The sequence below is a fragment of the Petromyzon marinus genome, chromosome 64 (genome assembly GCF_048934315.1).
Source record: "Petromyzon marinus isolate PM22_M1 ecotype Great Lakes invasive population chromosome 64, UKy_Petmar_22M1.pri1.0, whole genome shotgun sequence".
In the NCBI taxonomy this organism is placed as follows: Eukaryota; Metazoa; Chordata; class Hyperoartia; order Petromyzontiformes; family Petromyzontidae; genus Petromyzon; species Petromyzon marinus.
The window spans coordinates 4,054,470-4,081,302 of record NC_133730.1 but is presented as its reverse complement, the minus strand read 5'-3'; the positions used below and the strand labels follow the sequence as shown (position 1 = coordinate 4,081,302).

General features: G+C 51.4%; 1 protein-coding gene across 5 annotated transcripts; it reads left to right on the top strand.

The window, feature by feature from the left end:
• The first annotated feature begins 159 nt into the window (after positions 1 to 159).
• Positions 160 to 26,833, top strand: NOD2 (nucleotide binding oligomerization domain containing 2). 5 transcript variants are annotated; one of them, XM_076054089.1, is made up of 14 exons: positions 160 to 317; positions 3,359 to 3,607; positions 6,980 to 7,090; positions 10,117 to 10,673; positions 11,398 to 11,509; positions 12,882 to 14,673; positions 16,507 to 16,590; positions 17,622 to 17,705; positions 20,517 to 20,600; positions 22,960 to 23,043; positions 23,632 to 23,715; positions 24,545 to 24,628; positions 24,876 to 24,959; positions 25,702 to 26,833. In XM_076054089.1, the coding sequence occupies exons 4-14, from the start codon at positions 10,185 to 10,187 to the stop codon at positions 25,769 to 25,771; spliced, it is 3,051 nt and encodes a 1,016-aa protein (XP_075910204.1). In that variant the 5' UTR covers positions 160 to 317; positions 3,359 to 3,607; positions 6,980 to 7,090; positions 10,117 to 10,184; the 3' UTR covers positions 25,772 to 26,833. The 5 variants fall into 5 exon arrangements, with proteins under 5 accessions (XP_075910204.1, XP_075910203.1, XP_075910206.1 ...); XM_076054088.1 differs by having other exon boundaries at positions 160 to 358; XM_076054090.1 differs by lacking the exon at positions 160 to 317 and adding an exon at positions 367 to 3,087.

Sequence of the window (26,833 nt, the reverse complement as noted above, 5' to 3'; positions counted from 1 at the left end):
CCACCCCCCCCGTGTTTGCTAGCAACCAATCAGACGCGCCAGTGGGCTGAGTGACCACCCCGTGTCTGCTAGCGACCAATCAGACGCGCCAGCCGGCTGAGTGACCCCTCCCCTTGTTAGCTTGCGACCAATCAGACGCGCCAGCGGGCTGAGTGACCCCCTCCTGACCCCCCGTTGACCCCACCCCCGGGGCCCACCGAATGTTCACGCAAAGCCACGCAACGCGATTTCATTGTAAACTCGCGATTTCATCGATTTTCATTTGTAAAGCACCGTAAATACTTTCTTTTACAAGCAGAAAAAAATAATAATCTTTGGTAAGTCTACGTCCACATCGACTCCTCTAACGGCTCAAAACGTAAGCGGCTGGCGGTTGTCACCGCTCTGCGATGTTGTTATTTGCGACGTTAAATCTTACGAAGTTGTGATTGTAGAATTTTTTTTTAATTTTTTTGTGTTCAATGCATCCGTCCACCACGAACAACAACAACTTCCTCAAAGTTTGTCGCGGCACCGTGTTGCCATCGTGCAATTGTTGTCTGCGTTCGTATTTTTAAATCGTCAACCGACAGTCGACGTTCGTCACCGAACTTACACACAAAAAAAACTTTTTATATCGATCGTTTCATAGTATTGGTTCTTGCGGTAAAGTCACGTAGATGTGTTGCGATAGAAACGTGTGTTTTTTTGTGTTGCTTTTATTTTTTTTATTTTCTATCCTCTACGTGACTTTAACGAAAAAAAAACCCCGATATGAATTCCCTGCGGTCACACAAGTTTAAAGTCAAAATCGATCCTTTCTAGATCTGAAGCTTTCGTGACTGCAAGGATTCATACTGTGGATTTTTTTCGGTAAAGCCACGTTGGTAAAAACAAAAAAAATCAATAAAGAAAAGAAAATCAACACAAGTTTTTGTGTTGCCTCCGAAACGTCGTGATTTAATTGCGTTTTTATTTCATTGATTTTTTTACCTACGTGACTTTACCGAAAAAAAAACAAAGAGTATCAAAATCGATAGTTTTTTTTAATTCGGGAAACATTGAAGGTGATGTACTCACTGTACCGCATTGCGTAACACTTTCTGAAGACCGACGTTACGCGGATTTTGTGTTGGCCTCGATGTCTTTAACGCCGAACGCGGGTGGGATTATTAAAGCTGTACTTTTTAAATCTAATAAATAAGGATACAGTCTATTGCAATCGATCACCTCCCCGTTCTATCGATTTTTGGAGAGTCAAAAAGCCCCTGCGTGTCATTTTTGTGAACTGGTCACAATGTGGCGGACGTTAGACGGTCCGATATCGCGGGCGTTGGGATACTAATTCGACGTTTCGCGATGACGACCCACGAATTCATTCATTTCGATTGTTGAGCTCACGATGTTAAGATCCTGTGTGTATCGTGCAACGGCTGTGACATACCCGTCGGATACCTGTCAAGTGCTTTATCAATGGCCTACCTTGTTACTGACCAATTCAGACTTGATTGGTCACCCCGTGCCCCTGATAAAATCTCAACGTTCATCTCCTAAGAAGTCCCCATCATCACGAGGGAGAAACACAAATATACACTCACCACTAGCACACTCACCACTACACTCACCACTAGTACACTCATCACTACGCTCACCACTAGTACACTCACCACTAGTACACTCACCACTAGTACACTCACCACTACACTCACCACTAGTACACTCACCACTACATTCACCACTAGTACACTCACCACTAGTACACTCACCACTAGTACACTCATCACTAGTACACTCACCACTAGTACACTCATCACTAGTACACTCATCATTAGTACACTCACCACTACACTCACCACTAGTACACTCACCACTACACTCACCACTAGTACACTCACCACTACACTCACCACTAGTACACACACCACTACAATCACCACTAGTACACACACTACTACACTCCCCACTAGTACACTCACTCCTACACTCACCACTAGTACACTCACCACTACACTCACCACTAGTACACACACTACTACAATCACCACTAGTACACACACTACTACACTCACCACTAGTACACTCACCACTAGTACACTCACCACTACACTCACCACTAGTACACACACTACTGCACTCACCACTAGTACACTCACCACTAGTACACTCACTCCTACACTCACCACTAGTACACACACTACTACACTCACCACTAGTACACTCACCACTAAACTCACCACTCGTACACTCATCACTAGTACACTCACCACTAGTACACACACTACTACACTCACCACTAGTACACTCACCACTACACTCACCACTAGTACACACACTACTACAATCACCACTAGTACACTCACCACTAGTACACTCACTCCTACACTCACCACTAGTACACACACTACTACACTCACCACTAGTACACTCACCACTAAACTCACCACTAGTACACTCATCACTAGTACACTCACCACTAGTACACACACTACTACACTCACCACTAGTACACACACTACTACACTCACCACTAGTACACTCACCACTACACTCACCACTAGTACACGCACCACCGTGAATACGAGATGGTCACGATGCTCTAGTCCTTCAAGAGACGTGAATACGAGATGGTCACGAAGCTCTAGTCCTTCAAGAGATGTGATTACGAGATGGCTACGAAGCTCTAGTCCTTCAAGAGACGTGAATACGAGATGGCTACGAAGCTCTAGTCCTTCAAGAGACGTGATTACGAGATGGTCACGATGCTCTAGTCCTTCAAGAGACGTGAATACGAGATGGCTACGAAGCTCTCGTCCTTCAAGAGCCGCACAAGCGCCTCTAGAGTTCTAGGTTGATGACTCACGGGCATGCTGGTGTCAGTCATGGGAGTTGTTCTCATCTGGCACGCCGATCTGGATGGGCTGTGACAAGCTGAGTGAATATTCGCCCAGGAAGTTCCGGGGAGTAGTTGTGGGGGTGGGATGCACGTGGGTTTGAGTCTCTCGGTGTGTGTGCGTGTGTGCGCTAAACATCGCCACTTGGGAGATTAAGGCGGCCAGGCGCGGTGCTGGTCATCCATCCTCTCGTGTGCCACAGTGCCAGCCTTCATAGGTAGGTGCTCGCTAACAACACTTGCCCAACAGTCTGTTGAGGCTATACGGGGGATCTTTGTCTTCGTGTGTGCAAAGTGTGGAGTGTTTAGCGTCGCTTTTCCACCACTGCCAACTCAGCATCACCGAGTAAATAGTGGGTTGCCGTGGATACAAGGGACAGCCCCCCAAAAACAAAACACATTTATTTTCAGCTATTGCATAGATGTGGCAGGAACACACATAGTGAACACGTGTCTGTGTGTGTGTGTGTCTTTGTGTTCTCTTGCTAGGTCGACTCGGCCTCAAATGAGCACGTGGTGCGGGTGCGTAAGTATCGCCACTGGGGAGACAAAGGCGGCCGGGCGTGGTGCTGGCCACCCACCCCGTCGTGTGCCTTTCCGGCCTTCATAGGTGCTACTCGCTAACAGCTCTTGCCCCAACAGTCTTTTTAGGCTATACGGGGGGATCTTTGCCTTTGTTCGCATGCTCAAGCCTCCACAAGTCCTCACAGCTACACCACCTCCGCAGGCTTGCTACAGGTAAGCAGTGGCTAAACCACCTTGGCAACACGTGAACACTCTCACACACTAAGGCTGCGCAGTTGCAGTTTTGCTGGAACAAGTGCGTTTATCTTTTTTTATAGCCCTTTGTCAATCCCCTGCAGGGCGATGTCGACCCCTTGCCATTCAAGTCAAAATGAGGTGTACAAAATGTATTGGGTCTATTTTTACACGTCCACATTTTGTTATGAGTAATAAAACCGTGCTTATCGGGGGTGCAGGGGAAAGACGAGAAAATATGGGTCTCTGTGTGAGTCTTATGTATGTATGTTGAACTTCTTTCCCACCGTACGTAGCCAACCGTGCTAATCGGAGGTGTGTGGGAAGGACAACAAACTATGGGTCTCTGTGTTGGTCTATGGGTCTCTCTGTGTGAGTCTTTGCGAGGAAAGGAGAAGAAACTAAACACAAAAAAGCAGTTTGACAGAAATGTGTTTTCAATCTAGATGATTTAAAAGTGCATAGCTCCAGTGGCTTCCTAATAGCGGAAGGAAGAACGTTGCAGACGGCCTCAGAAGCGCAGCAGAAAGCGCGCGATGCGGTGACCACCGTCTTTGTTCGATGGCCGGCCACAAGCCACGTGTTGTCTGGCACGATGTCCCGACGTTTCGCTCCATGCGCTGGGAGTTTTGTCGGCAGCCGAATAGCCAAGAGGAGAGGGCTAATGCCTATGGCGTTTCTCCTGCACCCTCCGATTAGCACGGTTGGTTGCGTACGGTGCAAAAGAAGTCCATCATACAAACGTACGCACGTATGACATCTCCGTATATATAAAAGGCAAATTTGTGAATGTGTGTCTGTTCAAAATGTTTAGCGTACTTCCCGACATGCAACAAACTGGAAATTTGCTATGTGGGTACTTTCCAAACTGTACACCATGCAAAAATTATAAAAATACACTTTTTTGGGGGGGGGGAGCTCAATAATGCATAGATTTTTTGCACGGCAAGTGAGCTGTGACGTCAAATCTGTCACGTGACCCGCGTATGTGGAAGCGTAACGCATTGTAATGTGGTGATTAGCGCTACGCTGCGCTACGAACCCGGCGACCCGAGTTCGATTCCCGCTCACAGCCAATACCGGTGACGATTATTACAACCGGTCCTGGGCCTCCCCTAAGTTGACTCAGCCCCAAAAGAGTAACTGGTGTGGTGTGTCAACATCGCCACTGGGGGGACAAAGGCGGCCGGGCGTGGTGAATCCAAGTCCCGGCCGAAGCCATGGAGTAAAGCTAGTGACTTAAAATTTGAAGCCCAGTGATTGGCTACTGGAATAATTGCTGATATGAAGTACATATTATAAGTTGAGACCATTGCACTAACCTACCACACACACATGCGTTAGACCAACGCACTCATGCAGTACACAAAACTTATCTTTACATCAATCAGCCTACAGTGAAAATGTATTTTCCTACCTATTTCAGATACATTGTGGTGTCTAATTAAGACCGCTCGCTACATGTCTCTAGCAGACATGTAGGAATCTAGCCTATATTTATGAGCCCAAACGGTGACATTCAAGACGACATAACCTTTTTTTTTTGCATCGGGCAAACCGCAGATTGTTGGAAATGTCTCTGTTATAAAAATAAATTCAGACAGGAAGGATCGCAGACTGGTGCTATGCACTTCCGCATAGCCAAATAGAGGGCAAATCTGCTTACAGATAAAAACAAAATAAATTACAACAAATATCTAGGTCAGCAGTTAGCTGATTCAGTCTGTGGCTATATCTGAGTCTGTGGGTCTGGACATCGGTGAAAAAGAGCTTCATAGCTCATTGGATTCCTCGAGGATACATACAGATTCTGAGTCTATGGGTCTCTGTGTGATTCTGTGGGTCTCTGCGGCAGTCTATGGGTCTCTGCGTGAATCTTTGTGTGAGTCTAGGGGTCTGTGTAAGTCTGTGGGTCTTTGTATGCGTTTGTGGGGGCGGGGGGGGGGGGTAGGGGACATCAGTGGGGGCTACGGACGAGGCGCGAAGCGGCGAGAATCCCTCTGCAGGAGTCTGAGTAAGGCGGCGGTAGGCCGGTGAAATTCTAGTGAGCTCAATAAGTGTGCACAGACGCACGGAGAGGTGCGTGCTTGGAATTTCATTCAGAGACAGGACAGGTAAATCACCTGGGCTCACCTTCGCACATTTACCTGTTCACGGGTATGCTACAATTAAATACAACGTTCAGTGGGTACACACTGTACACGCCTGATGATTGATGAGCCTTTTTCTTCATTTGAATCGGCACTCTGGACGTCACATGTGGAACACACCAAAGACTAAGATCCCTCGATATATAGCCTTTGACTGACCTTGGTCGTAATAATATTCTTCAATCTTCCCGGGTCACCAAATTAAGCGCAGCCTACTTTTCGTCTTCTTCTGTCGTACGGCTGATGTGGATGCAGAACAACAACTACGATTTCACATTCAGGTGGTCAAGCCCAGATAACCGCGTCCTGCCAAGAGCAGCGGAGCTGTGATGTCTCCTTCGTATTTGTACAAAGGGGCATTGCGTAGTTATACGTTGTACGGTCCCGTTCTGGATGGACGACAGTTGCGCACACTGGAGAGTTTGTAATTTTGCATTTGTGCACCAGGTGTCCGCGCATCTGCTGCTGCCATGATTTGTGCAGTGAATGCGATTTAGGGTGGACCGTGAGCAGCTTCGTGGAATATCGAATCCAGTGATGCAATCCAGTGATGCGACACCATTGGTTGTCCTCTTTATACATTTGGTATCTTATCATTGTCGCCTCCAGGGGCGGAGCCAGGATTTCAGGCCGGGATGACATTCAACAAATTTTAATTTCAAGAATGATTTAGAGAGTCAGGCTGTTGAACTAGACGCCATCGGTTGGCGACACACTCTGACAATGCAGTTGCACAGAGTCCGCCAGACCGAGTGTCGTACACTTACACGCAGAATGTCACCCCTGTCACCCCCCCTGGCTCCGCCCCTGCCTCCATCGATAAATTACGGCGAAGGCCTTCCCCTGAGCCGTCACCATCTCACGGTCTTGCGATGTAGCAATCCACCGAGCATCTACATGCGAGTTGATTTCATCGCTCGCATCTCCTCGGTAGACGAAGCCTTTACTTGTGAAGAATGCACAGTTTACACTGTTGCCCAACCGACAACTGAGATAAACATCTGAGATTGGTTTATCCGCAGAGAAAGTTTTGAAAATACTCGGTGCCAAGTTCCTGAAATAGCGACGACAATTGCCGTGAAAGTGATCATTTTTTTTCCGGCGCTTAATTCACTACCAAAAATAAACGTTTTCGGCCGAAGTTTTGCATCGCACGCATCGCTGACGGTCGCCCCTTCTTTTTTTGTCTCCCTTTTGACAGATGGGCCGTCCGCGTCGCGCCCTCGCGAGCGTCGCGAGAGATCTGGAATAGAGCGGCAAAAACCTCAGGGTGGAACGAATCGCCGCGAGGCGTAATGACAAACGGATAAGGGTAATCACAATTACTTAATTACAATAATTATTATAATTACCTCCTATAAATTATTATCTGCTTGACCAGCTGTGCATATCCACCCACGACAGTATGCGGTGGGGAATATCCACATTTATTTATAAAATACTAATATTAAATAATGTCCTTGCATCACCCAGGGAAGCCCCGCTGAGTTGCAAGACTCATTTTCAATGGAGTCCTGCGTTGGGCTTCTTTGGCCAATTTATAACGTGTGAAATAATGTTTTGCCCGATTGAGAGAGACAAAGAGAGAGAGGAGAGAGACTGGAGGACGCCAGGGGAAACGCACAACGTAACGCAAGGGTGGGGGGGGTTAGCACTGGTGGACCTCGCGAGCGAACCCCCTCGCTGTGCTGGCCAACTCTTGTCCGTCTCGGACCTCGCCGTGACTCGCCGACGCTTTGCCCCCAAAGCCGTCGGCTCCAGGTTGTGCGGCACCGCGCCTCGCAGGGCGTGCGAGGTCTGCCCGCTGCCCGGGCAGCCGATAGTCCGGCGGGCATTGGTGCCACGGGGGTGGTGTCTCGGCGGTGGCGCTCCTGCCTCACGGCGAGAAGGGCCTGAGTGTGTCCTCTCCCCCCCCCCCTCCGCCCGCTGGGCTGCACGGATTTCTACCTTGGTTCTCCACAGTTTCCTCCCATAGCAAAGAAGAAAGAAAAAAAAACCCCATGTGACTTGATATTGACCAATCACATCTGGCTGCGGAGCAAAGGTTTCCCTTGCGTTATGCGTAAGCAGATGCATTCCAGAAAGGGGGGCACACAAAAGTGAAACCGCACGAGGAGACGGATGCCTGCCGAGTAGCACGTATGGTACACACAGTACGCAATCAGTACACACACCGTACACGGTACACAGACAGACCGTGCATACAGTACACACGCAGTACACACACACACTGCGTTGTCCCACGTCCGACCGCATGGCCACCACAGCTGAGTGAATTAAAACCGCGTATGGCAAATCTTTGGTAGAAATGCGTTGCCTGCGTATACAGCGAGAAATCCCACAAACCGAACCTGCGTTAAGCTCGGGGAACCCTGTCCTCAAGATTACTGATAGCGACATCGTCCCCTGCTGCGAAAGCTTGGCAGGAGCCTCCCGAACAAGAGTCTTGAGACTCGGTGAGATATTCCTGGATAAACAAGCATGTCATAAAATTAAGATTACGATTGTAAAGGGAAATGCGTGTATAGGTTACACTTCTTTCGCACCGTACATAGCCAACCGTGCTTAATCGAAGCCAACCGTGCCAGTACACAATTGTACAGCTGTTATTATGATATTCGAGATTTGTGGCAAGGACCTGTGAGCAGATAAAACTACGATTTTGGTGATTACGATATGGGTACCCCCCCCCCCCATCCGGTCACCCCATAAGGGTTCGCTTTTTTTCTTTCGATTTAAAGCTTTCGTGACTGCAAGGATTCATCTTCTTTGGTTCTTTCGGTAAAGTCACGTAGAATGAGAATAAAATAATAAACTAAAATAGGACAATAAAATTCTCACCAGAATTTTATTGTCTTATTTTATTATTTTATTCTCATTCTACGTGACTTTACCGAAAGAACCAAAGAAGGTTCCCTTTTTGTTTGTTGCTGACCCTTAAAAGGCGTACAGACTTCACGAAGGCATATATTTCACACTTTGCCTATGACCGCGTGAGCGTAGGAATGCGCCCGGTCTCGTCAGACCTCGAAAAGCATGTGGGGTGAGGCCGCGGGATAGTGCCTGGATGGGGGGGGGGCCCCCCCCGCCCCGCCGTTCATCAAACAGGTGGCACCGGCGCGGCCGCTGGGCCACGTCACCGGCAGAGAGGAGTTCGTCGCCCTCAATTGTCGCTCCTCCCCAGCGTCTTCATCGAATTCATATTTATCGAGTGCCTTGAGTGAAGCCGCCTTCGCTCAAGGCGCACACTATGGGCGCGGCTTAGAAAACGACGACAGAGCGGGACTACGGCGATGGACGGGGGGGGGGGTGGGATGGGATGGGGTGGGGGAGCGTGCTGCAAGGGTCGAGGAATGAGTGCCGGCGGCCATAGAGGGGCTGCTCAGGGGATCACGAAAGGGCTATAGGGGAGGGACGGGAAGGAGCGTGGAGGGTTGCGAGGGGAGGGGAGAGAATGGGGCAATCGAGAAGGGGCGAGGGTTTAAGAGAGGAACGGAAGGAGGGGGTTAAGGAGGGGGACTGCTTCATGTTCAAACGGCACTGTCCTGCATGGTGACGTGGTTAATTCACACCCATGACCTACGTCGCGTGTTGAAAGCCCTCGTCCAGCAGTGGAGCGACAAAAAGGACTGTGCATGCACATGTATGTACGTTGAACTTCTTTCGCACCGTGCATAGCCAACCGTGCTACGTACAGAGGTGCGGGGGAAGGACAGCAGACATGTTTTACTCATCCTACCCACCATTTGTGTCTTCATCCATGATCACATTGCGTTTTAGGAAGAACCGAGCCAATCCTGATGCCCAATATAGTTGCAATAGAGAATTGTTAGTGGACTGCGCAATACAATTCAACGTGGATTGCTTTCACCTCTAAAGGCCAGCGCATCGCAGATCGTTACGCAAAAATATTTTTAGAATTACCAATGTCGATGTACAACCCTCGCGTGAACCTGCTGCTCGATGTAACACGCTTTGAGTCGACATCTAAGCTTCCCAACAAATGCAAGTCCTCCCGGCGCGGAACTATTCGGTGGGTCACTGGCCCGCGGGAGCTGCTGTGGTCTGCGGCGCAACGGCGAGCGCCGTAGGGGTAGAAATCCAGGGGTCGCCTTTGTCGCTTTTATTTTCTGGCGCAGCAGCAGTTCAGTCAACGGTGCGGGTTTCTTAAATCCCCCCCCCCCAGCGCTTCTGTCCGCCCAGCGGTGTAAATGGCTGCGAACCGCAGTTGGTCGATCGGCTGGCCGCGTGTGACGCGCGTGGGGAATGCGTGTCGCATTCCGCGCCGGCGCAGTCACGTAGGCCACCGCTGTAGCCGTTTCCTTTCGCTCTCGGCAGCAAAGAAAAACGCCGGCGGCGGCCGACGGCCGACGGCCTCAGCCCTCGGACGGCACGGCCCCGCGGACATGGCCGGCGCCGGCTGGACCTCCCAGCGGTTCCTCAAGAGCCAGCGCGAGCGGCTGCCTCGCGCGATGGCGCCCTGCGTCTCCAGCGTCCTCGACTCGATGGTGGCGTGGGGCTTCATCAACCACGAGGAGCACGAGGACGTGGATTACCGGCGGCCCACCGAGGCCGCCCGCCATCTGCTCACGATCGCCGAGGGCAAGGGCGAGGAGGTGGAGCAGGCTCTGCTGCTGGCGCTGTGGGTGCGCGGCTGCGTTGAGCCGCCCGCCGAGATGCGGGCGCCGCTGGTGGCGCTGCGGGACGAGCTGGATGCCCGGTGCGCCGCTTGCGTGGGAGAAGATCCGGAGGCGAGGCTCAGGAGGATCCGGCCGGCGCTGGTGGAGAGCTTTGACGACGTCGGGAAGGTGGTGGAGGAGCTGGTGCAGCAGGGGGCGCTCAGCGCGGAGGACCACGAGAAGATCCTGCTGCCCTCCTACACGAGGCCCGAGCAGGTGGAAGGTTTTTATTTATTTTTTTCAATTCCGTGATCGAGCGTCATTCTTCAAATTTGTATTAAGTGTATGCGTACATGTTATATGTACGTTGATCTTATTTCGCATCGTACGTAGCCAACCGTGCTCATCGGAGGGTGCAGGAGAAATGTCACAGGCATTAGCAATATTCAATTGTGGATGGAATTCCCAGCACGTGGAGCAAAACGTCGGAACATCGTGCCGATCAACACTCGGCTTTTGGCTACCCATCGAACAAAGACGGTGACTGCATCACACGTTTTTATATGCGCTTCTGCGGCCGTCTGGAACGCTTCGTTCTGATATTAGGAAGCCACTGGAGCTATGCACTTTTAAATCATCTAGATTGAAAATTCATTTCTTTAAAACTGCTGGGTGAGTGACTTTATGGGTGGGGGTGAGTTAGTAAGTCGATGGGTGGGTGGGTGAGTAGGTGAATGAGTGGGAGGTTGGTTGGGTGAATGGGAGGGTGGGTGAGTGAGTGGTTGAGTGAGTGGGTGTGTTATTGTGAGCCGCAGTGTGGCGGTTGACCACCGTGCGAATGAGGCACAGCAGTCAGTCTGCTCGACCGAGTCCTCGACACGGTGTGCACGTATCTATAGCAAAACTTGCGTTCGCTGTGTAATGATTCCATGAGCGGTTTTCCTTTAATCCATCTCTTGGCGCTGCCGTGTGTCCCCCCCCCTTCCCCCTCTCCCGCAAGGTCCGAACCCTGCTCAATTTACTTGATGCCAAGGGCCCGCAAAGCGCGACGGCCTTCCTGAACTTGGTCGACGTGGAGAAGATCACCGAGCAGGGACCGTTGAAGCCCCCAGGTGTCGTAGTGCGCCCGCCGGCCACGGTGGCCACAACATTTTACGACGAGTTAATTAAACTAGACTGAATCGATAAAGAAATGTTTTTGTAATGTACGAAGGTAAGGCTCCACCAAGCTGTTTAGCTCTTTTTCAGAAGCGAAACCAGGCCATTGCAAATGAGAGCTCAACGAAGCGGGCTTATCGTCGTGTGGAAATTCACAGCAGCCAAACACCCTATAAACGCGTGACGTTGATTCTACAAGTGGAGGGGAAAACCGGAGGACTCGGAAAAAATCCACACCACCGCGGGGAGAGAGAGACTCGCAAACGCCACATATATATACAGGTGTCGGGGTCGGGATCGAACCCACGACCTCCTGCATACCAAGCGAGGGATGATGATGAGAGAGAGACACGCAAACTCCAAATATACAGCAGCAGGCATCAGCCCCTTATCAGTGCCCCCACTTATTACAGACCAATTCAGACCTTATTGGCCACCCCGTGCCCTTAAACATCTCAAAGTCCATCCTACAAAGTCCCATCGCAAGGGAGAAACACAAACAAATAGACAATAATCATTTTGCCCGTATTGAATCGGCTGTACGCCGTATAGACCTGAAAACTGAATTTTCCGGTACAAGAATACGGGGTAAACCTTGATGGGTTGACAGCTAGCAGTGGCCTCACCCCCATTTCGTGTAAAGCAGTGAAGGTAAATCCCCGAAACACAAATTAATCACGGGCACGTAAGTTACAACTTACTTTGTTTCATCAAACCTTATGTATTAACGTCATTTTTTTTTACGATTGAGAAGCAAAAGGGATGCAAGGCTGCAAGCAAAGGTTAAGAACCACTGCTGTGAAGGGTTGGGAGGACACTTCCAGGGTTTTTGGCCAGACAAGTTCTGTGAAATATCGCTTTCGAGAGCCATTCTAACACACGGGGTGCGCTGCCCCAGCGATATTTACAATGGATTATTCAATGGATTATTCATCGCGGGACACAGTGCTCGTAGAACAAGTGGAATTTATTCCGAGTCGGGGGGAGGGGAAACTACTAAAAAAATTGTTGATTACCAGATCTAAATCGAGTGACCACGTCACTCCTATTCTTTCCTCCCTGCACTGGCCCCCTGTAAAAGAGCGTTTGGCTACTGCTGTAAATGTCCACGCGATAAGCCACTTCGTCGGGCTATCATTTGCGATGGCCAGGTCGCTTCTGAAAAAGAGGCCACGTGGCTCAGTGGGCCTCACCTGAAAGGTAAAATATATCGACGAATAAATAGACTGGCGATAAGGCAAGCGGATCGTAAACCCAACGAGCTCGGCCGCTCGCCAACCCCCACGCTCGTCGCGTTCCCCCCCCCCCCACAACCCTTGGGCGCAGTCCACGCCTTCCGGCGCAAGCTGCAGGACCACCACGAGACGAGCTCGCGCCACCTGCTCGCGTACAGCCGTCGCGAGCACGCCCTCCTGGACGACGTCTACGTCGAGGTGCAGCTGCAGGCGCTGACGCAGCCGGGCCGCCCGTCGGAGAGCGTCACCCTCGACTCGCTGGCTCGGGGCGAGTGGACGAGCGACCGGGAGCGGAAGGACGTGCTGCTGGTGACGGGAGACGCCGGCAGCGGCAAGACCACGCTGCTGCAGAGGCTGACGGGCGAGTGGTCCCGCGGCAGGCTCCTGAGCTGCTTCGAGCTGGTGTTCGCCTTCGGCTGCGGCCAGCTGAACGTCGTGAAGAAGGAGCTCTCGCTCCGGGAGCTGCTCTTCAACCACTGCTGCAGCCCCGGCGACGGCGGCGGCGGCGGCCTCGACGTTGTCGTGCGCTACATCGCCGGCCACCCGGAGAAGGTCCTCTTCTGCTTCGACGCCATCGACGAGTTCCGCGAAGACTTCCTGGCCGAGGGCCGCGTTTGCGCGTCGACGGAGGAGCCCGTCCCGATGGCCGACCTCCTCAAGAACCTCCTGCAGGGCAACGTGTTGAGGGGCTCGAAGAAGATCGTGACGGCCCGGACGGGCGCGTCCCTGCAGCCGCTGGACGTGCACGTGTGCAGGAGGGTGGCGATCGCGGGCTTCTCCGACGACGCCGTCCTGCGGTACCAGCAGAAGTTCCACAGTGAAGAGGGCGCCAGGAGGAACGCGTGCGAGCTCATCCGGACCAACCCGGACATCCGGAGCCTCTGTCAGGTGCCGCTCTACTGCTGGATCGTCTCCAAGTGCTACGACAGGATCGGCGGCCGCGGCGGCGTGTCCACCGTCACCGAGATCTACCTGTCGATGCTCGAGGTGTTCCTGACCCGCGGCGAGTCGAAGGCGGCGCCGACGAGCCGGGCGACGCTCTTCCGCGCCAACAGGGACGCGCTTCTGCGGATCGGGAAGCTCGCGCACGTCGGCCTGCTCGCCGCGCGGACGTCGTTCACCGCGCCCGACCTCGACGCCTGCGGCGTGACGCAGCGGGACCTGGCCCTCGGCGCGACGGTCCACACCCGGCGGTACTTGGGCTTCGGCGAGGGCGACGTGTTCGGCTTCGTGCACTTCACGGTGCAGGCGCTCTTTGCGGCGCTGTACGCGGTCGCGGGCGCCGAGCTGGGGCCCGACGCGCTGCTCGCCCACTTCCCGAACGCCGTGCGGCCCAAGGCGGTCAGGCGGGCGGTCGGCGCGCTCGGCTCGTGCGTGGCCGCGGCGGCGGAGGCACCGCCGGGGCCCGGCGCCGCGCCTAGCCGGCCCCTCGCGGGCAGCGGCGGGGCCAACCTCCGCGCCGTGTGCCAATTTGCGAGCGGCCTGCTTTCCAAGAGGCACGGCGAGCTGCTGGCGTGCCTGGCGGACAAGGCCTCCGTGCGGCGCAAGCGGGCCGCCGTGAGGAAGCAGCTGAGGCGCAGCGTCAAGGACCACGTCCGCAGGCTGGACGACCGCGACGGGCACCTGACACCGGATTTCGTGTGGGTGCTACGCTGGCTCTTCGAGTTCCAGGAGGAGAAGGTGGCGCGTAAGGCGGCGCGCGACTTTGCGGGCGGCCACGTGAAGCTGAACTACACGTCGCTGGGCCCGGCGGACTGCACCTGCCTGTCCTACCTGCTGCGCCACCTGCCTCGGCCCGTCATCGCGGAACTCGACAACAACTTCATCGGAGACCTAGGCCTGCAGCAGCTGCTGCCCTGCATCGGAAAATTCTCCGAGCTCAGGTCGGTTGTTCCTCCTCGTCCGCCTGCCTCCCTCCTTTCTTGCGCGTGGGTTCCTGCGAAACCTCTCCCAAGACGAACCGATTGGGGGGCAACCCCATCAACATCGGGAGTTGTTAGGAAGCCACCGGAGCTACGCACTTTTAAATCTCGAGTGAACACTCATTCTTGAGAACCGCTTTTTGTGTTTAGTTTGTTGTCCTCCCTCCGCACCTCCCATTATCAAGGGTGGCTACGTTCGGCGCGAAAGAAGTTCAACATATTTTGATTTAAAGCTTTCGTGACTGCAATGATTCATCTTCTTTGGTTCTTTCGGTAAAGTCACGTAGAATGAGAATAAAATAATACATTGATAAAATAAAATAACACTAATATTCTCACGACGTTTCGGCCACAACACAAGCGGCCTTCATCAGGTGCTGTCCTACCAGACAGTCTCGTCCCTTCACCTGATGAAGGCCGCTTGTGTTGTGGCCGAAACGTCGTGAGAATATTATTGTTTTATTTTATCAATTTATTATTTTATTCTCATTCTACGTGACTTTACCGAAAGAACCAAAGAAGAAGTTCAACATACACACATACATAGACTCGCACAGAGACCCATAGAGTCACACAGAGACCTGTAGTAAGTTTGTCATTCTTCCGCACCTCCGATTAGCACGGTTGGCTACGTACGGTGCAAAATAAGTTCAGCATACACCGGGGTGGGTGGTAGAGGGGGGGAGTGGTGGAGGGGGCTGGGGGTTATTGTTAAATGGCTCGCGACTATTTTACACGCTTTCATTTAACTCACTCCGTCTGTTGTTGTATCTTCAAATCTTGTAACTAAATTTTAACCCACTTCCCAATGTGGTATCCACTGCAAACTTGGTATACTTATGTCATACTGATGACAATACTATATTCTATCATGAAAAAAATCAAAATACATATTTTTAAACAATATTTTTTACATGTTATGTTTCGGCTTGGGTATAATTGTCCACGGTCAACTGACGTTGGCTGTAATTGACCACGGTCCCCTTACGTGATGGCAAGCTTCGGGGCCACTTCCTGGAGTCGTGCAGTTCTGCCATTACTAGTACATTTCATAAAAGCGTGTTTTAAAAAAACGTTTTTTTTATATATATTACTTATTTAAATTAAGTACGTGATCCCACCGATCACGTTGGGCTTTTAAAAGTCGTATTGTTATATTGTCCTCTTGAACAGAGTTTGCAGAGTGATCCTGGCCCTGAAAGCAGATGATGTTATTTGCTCGTCATCTGATTAGATTTGTTTTAAATGCGGAGATTGCTCCAATGTGTATGGTCCATCTCCCCCCTTGCTCCTCTTCGTAATAAATCATGAGGCAAGATGCCAGGTTTCATAGCACTAAGCATTTCACAGCTTTGTACTTGTATAGCCATTTTACCAATCCACTGCTGGATGAAGGCCTCCCTAACACTTTGTCAGTTGTTTGACCATACTTCACCACGCTGGTCAGCACGGGTTGGTGAAATTGGGGACCCGGGACCGACCGAATTAGATACAACTCGCCGCTGACGCTATCTGTGGCCAGGAATCGGACTTGGCCTATCAGGTTCGTCGCGCAGTGCGCTCTCCGCTACGTTCTCCGCTACGCTCTCCTCTCCGCTCTCCGCTACGCTCTCCTCTCCGCTCTCCTCTCCGCTCTCCTCTTCGCTCTCCGCTACGCTTTCCTCTACGCTCTCCTCTCTGCTCTCCGCTACGCTCTCCGCTACGCTCTTGCTTCATTGTTATATCCGGAAGACGTCCCAGCCGATTAATCGGCCGCATTATCTTTTTTGTCTCTCGCGCGGTTTTGTCTTGCAGACTCAGCATCAACAGGATAACGGACAGAGGCGTCGTCATCCTGATTCCTGAACTGATAAAGCACAACATCGTCACCTTTCTGGGGTAAATGACGGCACGGACGATGCATCCCTGTGGGAATCGTTAGACGGCTTGTTTAAAAAAAAAAATCAAGTTTCCACAAACCAATTTGTACATTCCACCGACACCTAAGCCGTTGACTCTACCCCGAGCGCTCACTTGCTCAACTCGTTTGCATGGAACCGAGTTGCTTGTCTGTGGACCTTTCTGAAAGCGGTTGCGAGCAATTGCACAACTCCGTGGTTCACGGTAGAGGCGGGCTCGGCTCTAAAGCATCGGTCTGCCCGGCGATTTGCAACGCATCGCCGCGTGACACGTTTGCGAACTGTGATTGGTCGCCGCGGTCCCGACGAATACGCCGTTCAATTTTCACGTTTATTGCGCAACTGCCCGCGCGGACGTGGACAAAGCGTCTAGCGGGCCGCGATGACGTTGCGCGCGATTTCCAGAGTGACCCCTGTCGCGCGCCTTCACAGTCGGTGATCCCGCGCACCCGGCGATCGGACAAAGCGCGCAAGGGGGGGGGGGCGCTTCAAACAGGCGTCCCCGCAACGCGCAGCCTAACGACGTACACACACCGTAATAACGCGCAGCCTAACGACGTACACACACCGTAATAACGCGCAGCGTAACGACGTACACACACCGTAATAACGCGCAGCCTAACGACGTACACACACCGTAATAACGCGCAGCCTAACGACGTACACACACCGTAATAACGCGCAGCGTAACGACGTACACACACCGTAATAACGCGCAGCCTAACGACGTACACACACCGTAATAACGCGCAGCCTAACGACGTACACACACCGTAATAACGCGCAGCGTAACGACGTACACACACCGTAATAACGCGCAGCCTAACGACGTACACACACCGTAATAACGCGCAGCCTAACGACGTACACACACCGTAATAACGCGCAGCGTAACGACGTACACACACCGTAATAACGCCCAGCGTAACGACGTACACACACCGTAATAACGGCGCGCCGTTGTTTTCTGCCGGGTTGTCCCCCCCCCTCCCCTTCCCCTCATTCACACAGGCTCTATAAAAACCAACTCACGGACGAGTCGACCCCTTTGCTTGCTGAGCTCGTCACCAAGAGCAGCCACCTCAAGACGCTCGCGTAAGCCGCTAGCCGGTGCCATCGCGGTCGCACGCGGCCCTCCTTTGATCGTGGAGGGCAGGGCGGTGGCGCGCAGTGGTTATAACGACCGTGCCTCGCAGCAAGAAGGTTCCGAGTTCGATTCTCAAACTCTGGCGCCTTGCTGCTGTGTGGTGTTTGTACGTTCTCCGCGGGGTTCTTCGGTTTTTCGCCCCGCAGCTGAAAGTAAACCCCCGATGCACAATGCGCAGTCGGTGACGGACGGAAAGCATCCCAGTGCTGCGACGTTGCCTGCGAATTGCTCGATTTTTAAACGCGGATTACACGTGGCAACTGCAGCAACTTGGGCAGGACCCTTCTGTAAATAATCGCGAGGCTTTGCTTTTGCGTGGGCAAACAAGAGGGGCAGTAAAATAAATGTCACTTCCGTCGCAGTACCCTTTGGCCCTTTCGGTGAAGTCACGTGGTTAGAAATAAAATTAAATTAAAACAAATCACGACGTTTCGATCGCAACACGAGCGGTCGTCATCAGGCGTCTTTTTTTTTTTTTAAACCTCTTCGTCGCCAAACCACCAGCCCGGACACGTATTTACGTAACGCTTTACAGCGTGCATTTGTCCTCGTAAATAACGAGTGATCGTAAAGGTCGCCTTGTAAAGGATATCTGTTTGCTTTTTGAACATCTTAACACCTCCTGTCTTATTTCCAGAAAGGGTAAAACCTTTTCTTCTTTTTTATACTTTGATACTGGCAAACACATTCTCCTGCGGAGGGAGCTGGTAGGAACGTTGGGTTGCTCGGTCAATGGCCAGGGTCAACGGCGGCACGTGGTGCATTCCGCAAATATGCCCGACTGTGAGGGCGGGCACAAGCCGGCGTGAGTAGGTTAAACGTTGAGTTTTATAAGGGCACCACGGGGTGACCAGCCCCTCCCCACCCAGCCCCACCCCTCCCACCCTCCCCACCCAGCCCCTCCCCACCCTCCCTTCCCCATCCAGCCCCTCCCTCCCCACCCAGCCCCTCCCTCCCCACCCAGCCCCTCCCCACCCCCCCTCTCCACCCAGCCCCACCCCTCCCATTTTTGGATGCACGACGGACGGACACAATAATCCCCTGTGGGCTGGTGGTGTAACCAGGAGGTTCCTTACCAGTAAAAGGTATCCCATGATATAGCTGCTGCTCACCCCGAGCTATAAAAGCTCTGCCACGCGTGGCATTGTCTTTGTATCGTTCGCCTTTTGGCGTTGTTCTCTGGTCTGACACTGGTGGTGATACTAGGCCCTAAAGAAGGCTGTCTCTGCTCTACCCTGACCAGTTTCAAAGACAACGCGTCATAGATTAGATTTGGAGTTTTCGTGACTGCAGCGATCCATACTCTTTGGTTCTTTCGGTAAAGTCACGTAGTAGGTATAAAATAAATTAAATCACGACGTTTCGGGCGCAACACCAAGCGGCTTTAACCGAAAGAACCAAAGAGTGCGCGTCATGTATTATCAGAGCCACGTGTTTTGTGTGAACGTTCACCACAAGTTACCGGGTGCGGTCAATGCAGACTTGATGCCTCACAGAATTAATCTATTTGGTGTTCGAGCATCTTGACACCGCCTACTATTATTTCTCATAAAGGTTGCGCTCACACCAGGCGTGCAGGAAACATTTGATCGGCGAGCCGCAGCAAAGCCGCCGGGGCTCGGATAGCAGGGCCGGGGGACGCTGGGCAGTTTTCAATATGGCAAGCCCCGACTAGCGACGAAACCTTTTCCTAAAGTTTTAACGATTCGTTTCTAGATTTGAAGCTTTCGTGACTGCAAGGATCCACACTCTTTGGTTCTATTCGGTAAAGTCACGTAGGTAAAAAAATAAAACAACTAAAAATCACGACGTTTCGGCCACAACACAAGTGGCCTTCTTCAGGTGAAGGAACAGAACTGTTGGGACGACAAGAGCTTCAGTGAACGCTGCTAAGATTCGTAGCGTCTTTTAAGCTGGGTGAGAGAAGTGAGGCACCTTGACAAAGGAGTTTACATATCAAACAGGATAATTTAGCTATTTCAATGCTAAATTCTCCTGTTTGATATGTAAACTCCTTGACAAAGGAGTTTACATATCAAACAGGATAATTTAGCTATTTCAATGCTAAATTCTCCTGTTTGATATGTAAACTCCTTGACAAAGGAGTTTACATATCAAACAGGATAATTTAGCTATTTCAATGCTAAATTCTCCTGTTTGATATGTAAACTCCTTGACAAAGGAGTTTACATATCAAACAGGATAATTTAGCTATTTCAATGCTAAATTCTCCTGTTTGATATGTAAACTCCTTTGTCAAGGTGCCTCACTTCTCTCACCCGGCTTAAAAGACGCTACGAATCTTAGCAGCGTTCATTGAAGCTCTGTCGTCCCGACAGTTCTGTTCCCTCACCTGAAGAAGGCTACTTGTGTTGTGGCCGAAACGTCGTGATTTTTGTTTTATTTTTTACCTACGTGACTTTACGATTCGTGTTTTATCGCCTTGTGCACGAGTTATTTCGCCCGATAGCGTTGCGGGCAGACGGGCGGACGAATAGGACGGATTGAACACGCGCGAACGTTTTCAGAATCAGAATATTTAATCTATACTGGAGGAATCCGATGAGCCACGAAGCTCTTTTCACGCACGTCCATCGTCGTCAAACTTCAAACGTCCGCGTGAATGCGTCGCGCGCCGTTAATCTCACGTTGAACACACCACCGCTTCACCAGAACTGTTGGCGTCTGTTAGAGAACCTGTCCCAGGTGATCGACCATTTCTTTGCCTTGTGCTTTGTCTTGCTTTCCGGCTCCGCCAGGCTGGGAGAAAACCGCATCACCGGTGACGGCATGGTCCCCCTCGCCAACGCCATCAAGCACAGCAAGTCGCTCAAATTAATCCTGTAAGTCTTGCACCGGTCACTCGGTCCTTGGGTAAGCCATTGGCTCGACCGGTTGCTGGGCAGGTTAACGGGAGAAGTTTTTGTGCAGGTTATTGAATCGGATGGCAATCGCCTATACACTACACTATACACTACTATACACTACTATATACTACACTATACACTACACTACACACTACTATACACTACACTATACACTACACTATACACTACTATATACTACACTATACACTACTATACACTACACTATGCATTACTATATACTACACTATACACTACTATACACTACACTATACACTACACTATACACTACTATATACTACACTATACACTACTATACACTACACTATACATTACTATATACTACACTATACACTACTATACACTACACTATACACTACTATACACTACACTATACACTACACTATACACTACTATATACTACACTATACACTACTATACACTACACTATACACTACTATATACTACACTATACACTACTATACACTACACTATACATTACTATATACTACACTATACACTACTATACACTACACTATACACTACACTATACACTACTATATACTACACTATACACTACTATATACTATACTATACACTACTATACACTACACTATACATTACTATATACTACACTATACACTACACTATACACTACTATACACTACACTATACACTACTATACACTACACTATACACTACACTAAGAGTCTGCAGCATGACATGCGCACACTCGTCATCATTTGACTCGGCGTCGGTAGCAGTCGTTGGGCGGTCGTGGATACGAGTTTTGCTCGTTACTGTGGGGGTCTTACTGACTAAGAAAGGCCTTAAAAGCTGGGGGTTGCAAGTCAAGCCGTCGTAAATCGGGGGTCGCCCATATGTATGCTGAACTTCTTTCTCACTGCACGTAGCCAGCAGTGCTCATCGGAGATGTGTTGTCCTTACGCCCGCACCTCCGATGAGCACGTTTGGCTACGTACGGCGCGAAAGAAGTTCAATATACATCTATGTAGACATTCCTGCCCTCACAGCCATTTTAAATCTCAGGGAAATGCAGTGGGGAGACTGTCACGTGAAGGAACACAGAGCTAGTGGCAGCTGGGTTGATTAGGAAGATAATAATGGCTATGTCTGAGCGGCGAAACGGAAAGTGTGGGTGTGACTCCGGGCCACGGCCCACGGTTAAACTTGCGTGCGGTGAGTTCCACAAGAGTGAATGTTCTTCCTTCTTGTACCGCTGCTTCAATGTCAAACGAAGGGAAATTAGCAAATCGGCCGGAGGTTCGTGAAGGGTGGCGGCTGCGATTTAAAAAATGAAACCTCATTACGCACCATTGCGGAACATTGCGGGTAATATTTAGAACAAAGTAAGGAAGGAAAAATCGTGCCTATGAATGGATAAACCAAATGCCTTTTTCTTCAGAAGTGTTTAGCGATATTTCATCCTCGCAGTAGCGGCTTTCGGCTCAGCCATCGAACAAAGGTGGTGGTCACCGCATCGCGGGGGGCTTCTGCGGCCGTCTGGAACGCTCTTCCTTCCGCTATTAGGAAGTCACTGGAGCTATGCACTTTTAAATCGTCTCTAGATTGACGAACTAATTTATTTAGAACTTATTTTTGTGTTTAGTTTGTTGTCCGTCCCCCGCACCTCTGATTAACACGATTGGCTACGTACGGTGCGAAAGTAATTCAACATATACGCATCTTGAGCCGCACTTTAAGATGACATCACATGGCGTGTCTTGGCGAACAACCCGTGCCGGAGATATCACAGAATTGCTTCTGAAATTCCTTCATTATCTCGCACGCCCAGCTGAAATTGTTCATTGCGTTGCAGTCGGAATGTATATATATATTTTTCTATTTCCAAAATTAAAGTGCAAAGCCAAATTTAATTTGATAGGTTTTTTTTTTCAGCCATTGGTGACCTGGCTGAGACCATCAAATCACTACACTTGATAACCCGGTTTAATCGCAGGCAGCTTAATATCCCGATTTAAACCCAGCTCTCAACAGTGGGTCACTCAGTGCTCTGGCCCCTGAGTCGGTTTGCCACCTAAGAGGTGGGATTATAATCACCCATCTGTCTCCCTGTCTCCCGCCCTGTCACCCAATCTCCCACTCTGTCTCCCGCCCTGTCTCCTACCCTCTCTGACTGTCTCGCTGTCTCCCACCCTCTCTCCTTCCCTCCCCGACTGTCTCCCCATTTCCCGCTCTGTCTCCCACTCTGTCTCCTACCGTCCCTGTCTCCCTGTCTCCCACCCTCTCTCCTTCCCTCCCCGACTGTCTCTCCATCTCCCGCTGTCTCCCCGTCTGCCTCCCTGTCTCGGCGCAGCCTTTGGGGAAATGCAGTTGGGGACAGAGGAGCGGAGTGCCTGGCGGACGCGCTGGAGGTGAACGCCACACTCGAATTCATCAGGTGCGAGTCGACATGCGACAGCGACGAAAATGAACCCCCCCCCATTATTAAATTAAAGAATGAACGAATGAATGAATGTGACGGCTGAAGTGGCGCAAGGTGTGTCAGTATCAGCGCGGGGGAGACACAGGTGGCTGAATGTGGCTATAGCCAAAGCACACCCTTGTTGTGCCATGCCCCACATAATAGATGCTCTGCGTACGTACGTATGTTTAACTTCTTTCGCACTGTACGTGGCCAACCGTGCTAATCGGAGGTGCGGGTGAAGCACAGCAAACTAAACACAAAAAGCTGTTTTAAAGAAATTAGTTTTAAATCCCAATTTGCAGGTGAACAGATTCCGGCGGCTTCCTAACATCGGAAGGGAGAGCGTTCCAGACGGCCGCAGAAGCGCATTTGAAAGCGCCGCGCGATGCTGTGACCACCGTCGTCTTTGTTTGACGGCTGAGCCAAAGGCCGCCGCTGCCGCTGCGAGGGTGACCGGAGTTCGCGTGGCCACGCTTTCCGCTCCTTGATGCTGTGAGACCCTTGCTTGCACTGTAGTTCACGGGGGCGGGGGGGTCTTTGTGTGCATGTTCGGTGGCGCAGCTTGGTGAGCAACAAAGTGGGGCACGCCGGGGTGGCGCGGTTGGCCGATGTCTTGCACAGGAACAGCACTTTAAAGACCCTATGGTATGTATGGGTATTTTGTGCAAAGCGCTGCGAGGCTTTGCGGGAATTTGCGCCGTGTGAAACAGCTATGGGTCTCTGTGTGAGTCTATGGGTCTGTGTGTAAGTCTATGGGTCTCTGTGTGAGCCTTTGGATCTCTGTGTGAGTCTATGGGTCTATGTGTGAGTCTATGGGTCTGTGTGTGAGTCTATGGGTTGTGGAAGCTCCCCGGCACGTGTTGTGGAAGCCCCCCGGCACGTGTTGTGGAAGCCCCCCGGCACGTGTTGTGGAAGCTCCCCGGCACGTGTTGTGGAAGCCCCCCGGCACGTGTTGTGGAAGCCCCCCGGCACGTGTTGTGGAAGCTCCCCGGCACGTGTTGTGGAAGCTCCCCGGCACGTGTTGTGGAAGCCCCCCGGCACGTGTTGTGGAAGCTCCCCGGCACGTGTTGTGGAAGCCCCCCGGCACGTGTTGTGGTAGCTCACCGGCACGTGTTGTGGAAGCTCTCCGGCACGTGTTGTGGTAGCTCACCGGCACGTGTTGTGGAAGCTCTCCGGCACGTGTTGTGGTAGTTCACCGGCACGTGTTGTGGAGGAGAATGACGCGCCGTCCAGCCGGGGAAAAATCTCGTCGGGGGGGGGGAGTGGTAGCCCGTTTTGGTTATAGGTTTTCATTCGCCGCTGTCGCCACTGCCACCTACCACTACCACTGCCACCACTGCCCACCACTGCCGCCACTACCCACCGCTGCCGCCACTACCCACCACTGCTGCCACCACTGCCGCCACTTCCCACCTACTGCCCACCGCCACTACCCACCACTGCCCCCACCGCGGCTGCTTCTGCCGTTGAGCAGGTTAGGTGAGAACGATCTGGGCGATGAAGAAGCTTTCCTGTTGGCCGATTGTCTCAAATCCAACAAAGGTCTCAAAGAACTCTGGTAATTAAACTTTTTTTTTTCTCTTCTCTCATTGTCGTCGGCTGACGGTGAGATGGAAGCCTCAAAAGTAATTTGTAATGTGTTTTAACAACAGCAACAAAAACGCACCACTATTTTTTATTTGTCCGACGTATAATTCCAGTATTTAAGACCGACGGAGATGAGATATTGGCACTCTAAATGCATTGTTGTTCATCGACGGGCGACTGTTAATATAAAATCGTGTTCTCCACTTGCGTGGTGAAAGGCTGAACAAGAACAAGATCACGATGTCGGGGGCGCGCGCTCTGCTGGACGCGTTGGAGGACAATGCGACCGTCGAGAAAGTGGTGTGAGTGTCGTGGACGCGGCCGAGCGCGAGAGTGTCGGACACGCATTGTGTTTCTTTTTATTAGCGTCGATCACGGTGGTTCGGCTACGTCTCGGGCACACGTGGAGGAGGGGGGCTCGCCATCGCGCAGCCCCCCGACCTATCGAGTTGGCCGTCCCCGCTTGCACATTCCCGCAGCATTGCATTTCGCACATCTCCAATTGGCACGTTGGCTACGTACGGTTTGCGAAAGAAGTTCAACGTACACACACAGACTCGCACGGAGACCCACAGACTCGCACGGGGACCCACAGACTCACACGGGGACCCACAGACTCACACGGGGACCCACAGACTCACACGGAGACCCACAGACTCACACAGAGACCCACAGACTCACACGAAGACCCATAGACACACACAGATCCCCATATACTCACACAGAAACCCATAGATTCTACACCTGCATTTAAAGGCCCCAACCTATTTTGCTTATGATACATTCACTTAATTGTACATGTGAGAAATCGATAATTTCCATTTTAATATAGTGGTGGGGGGGGGGGGTGCAGCATCTGCTCATGAATGGGATTAGTTGCCAAGTCGATGAACTGAATCGTCATAACGCTGTGAACGGTTGTCCTGATAAAGCAAAAAAAAAAATCGATCGTGAATTGGCGCGTGTGTTCGTTGCGCCACGCGTCACACCGCCCCCCCCCCTCCCCCGCGCAGCTCACCGTGCCTGTGTTTTTGTGTTGCGCAGATTGCGTCAAAATGCCCTCTCGGAGGAGGAGTACAAAGAAGTGCTCGCGAAGGACCATCGGATGGACTGAACCTCCTCGTCTTATCTCGAAGGAATTTTACACGGCGCATTAACCAAGGCGCTCTGCACAGAATTAACGACGGTACAACAACGTGTGAATGTAGCGGTGGAAATGAAGCGAATGAAATGGATGAGAGGAAGCAATGGGGGGGGGCGAATCTGTGATGGTGATGCGTGGCTTCGGTGAAAGCGAAATTGATGGCAGTAAATGACATTGAATGGATTGAATGCGTGATAGCCGCGTAATGAGAACATGAAGAGTCGTGGGTCGAGCTAGGGAACAATGCGTGTGAGTTGTGAGCGAGGAGCGGAAGCTTAGTGAACGAAGGTGACCGCTTAATGTGGAGGGGGAAATTTGTTCCGGTGAAGGGGGCAGGGGGGGGGTGAGAAGAGAGAGCGGGCGACTACGTGGATTGAGCACGAGGAGGAGGAACGGAGAGACGGCAAAGATTGAGAACGTAACTTACGGAGGATACAACAAATACGATATTAGGAAGCCACTTTGAACTTATGCACTTTTAAATCGACGAGATTGAAAACTCATTTCCTTAGAACTGCTTTTTCGTGTTTAGTTTGTTGTCCTTCCCCACGCACCTCCGATTAGCGAGGTTGGCTACGTACGGCGCGAAAGAAGTTGAGCACGCGTACGTACGCACGGATCGCGCGAAACTGCGTGTAACCTATGCAATGAAGATGTAATTATTGTTTCCCGACACCAGGGGTCGGCAGCCAAAATAAGAAGAAGGGCCATCTTTTGTTCGAGTTCGCCCAAATAAAACTCGAGCGCCGCAATGCACTGTGACGAATACGAGACGGTTGGGGTCCTTGATGAACGTCGTCACAGGAAGCGGTCCTTAAAGCAGCCGCGTGCGGCTCCGGTGCTGCCGGTTGCCCCGACCCCCTGGTCTAGACAGTGTGTAGAGTAGGGTGGCAGTCAGAATTTGAAGGTTGTTATTTTCAAGGTTGACGGCCGCCTTGATTTTCATTCGTTCGCCTGTTAAAAATTGAGCACAAAGGTGTGTCCCGAGGCACATGGGTATGGGGGAGGGGGGGTGGCACCAGGGCTGGATTC

What these genes read in the sequence shown, in the direction of transcription:
- NOD2 (XM_076054089.1), top strand. Translation starts at nt 10,185, where the DNA reads ATGGCCGGCGCCGGCTGGACCTCCCAGCGGTTCCTCAAGAGCCAGCGC. An exon ending in GGAAAATTCTCCGAGCTCAG is followed by an intron (nt 14,674 to 16,506) that starts GTCGGTTGTTCC and finishes TTTGTCTTGCAG; the next exon opens with ACTCAGCATCAACAGGATAA. An exon ending in AACATCGTCACCTTTCTGGG is followed by an intron (nt 16,591 to 17,621) that starts GTAAATGACGGC and finishes TCATTCACACAG; the next exon opens with GCTCTATAAAAACCAACTCA.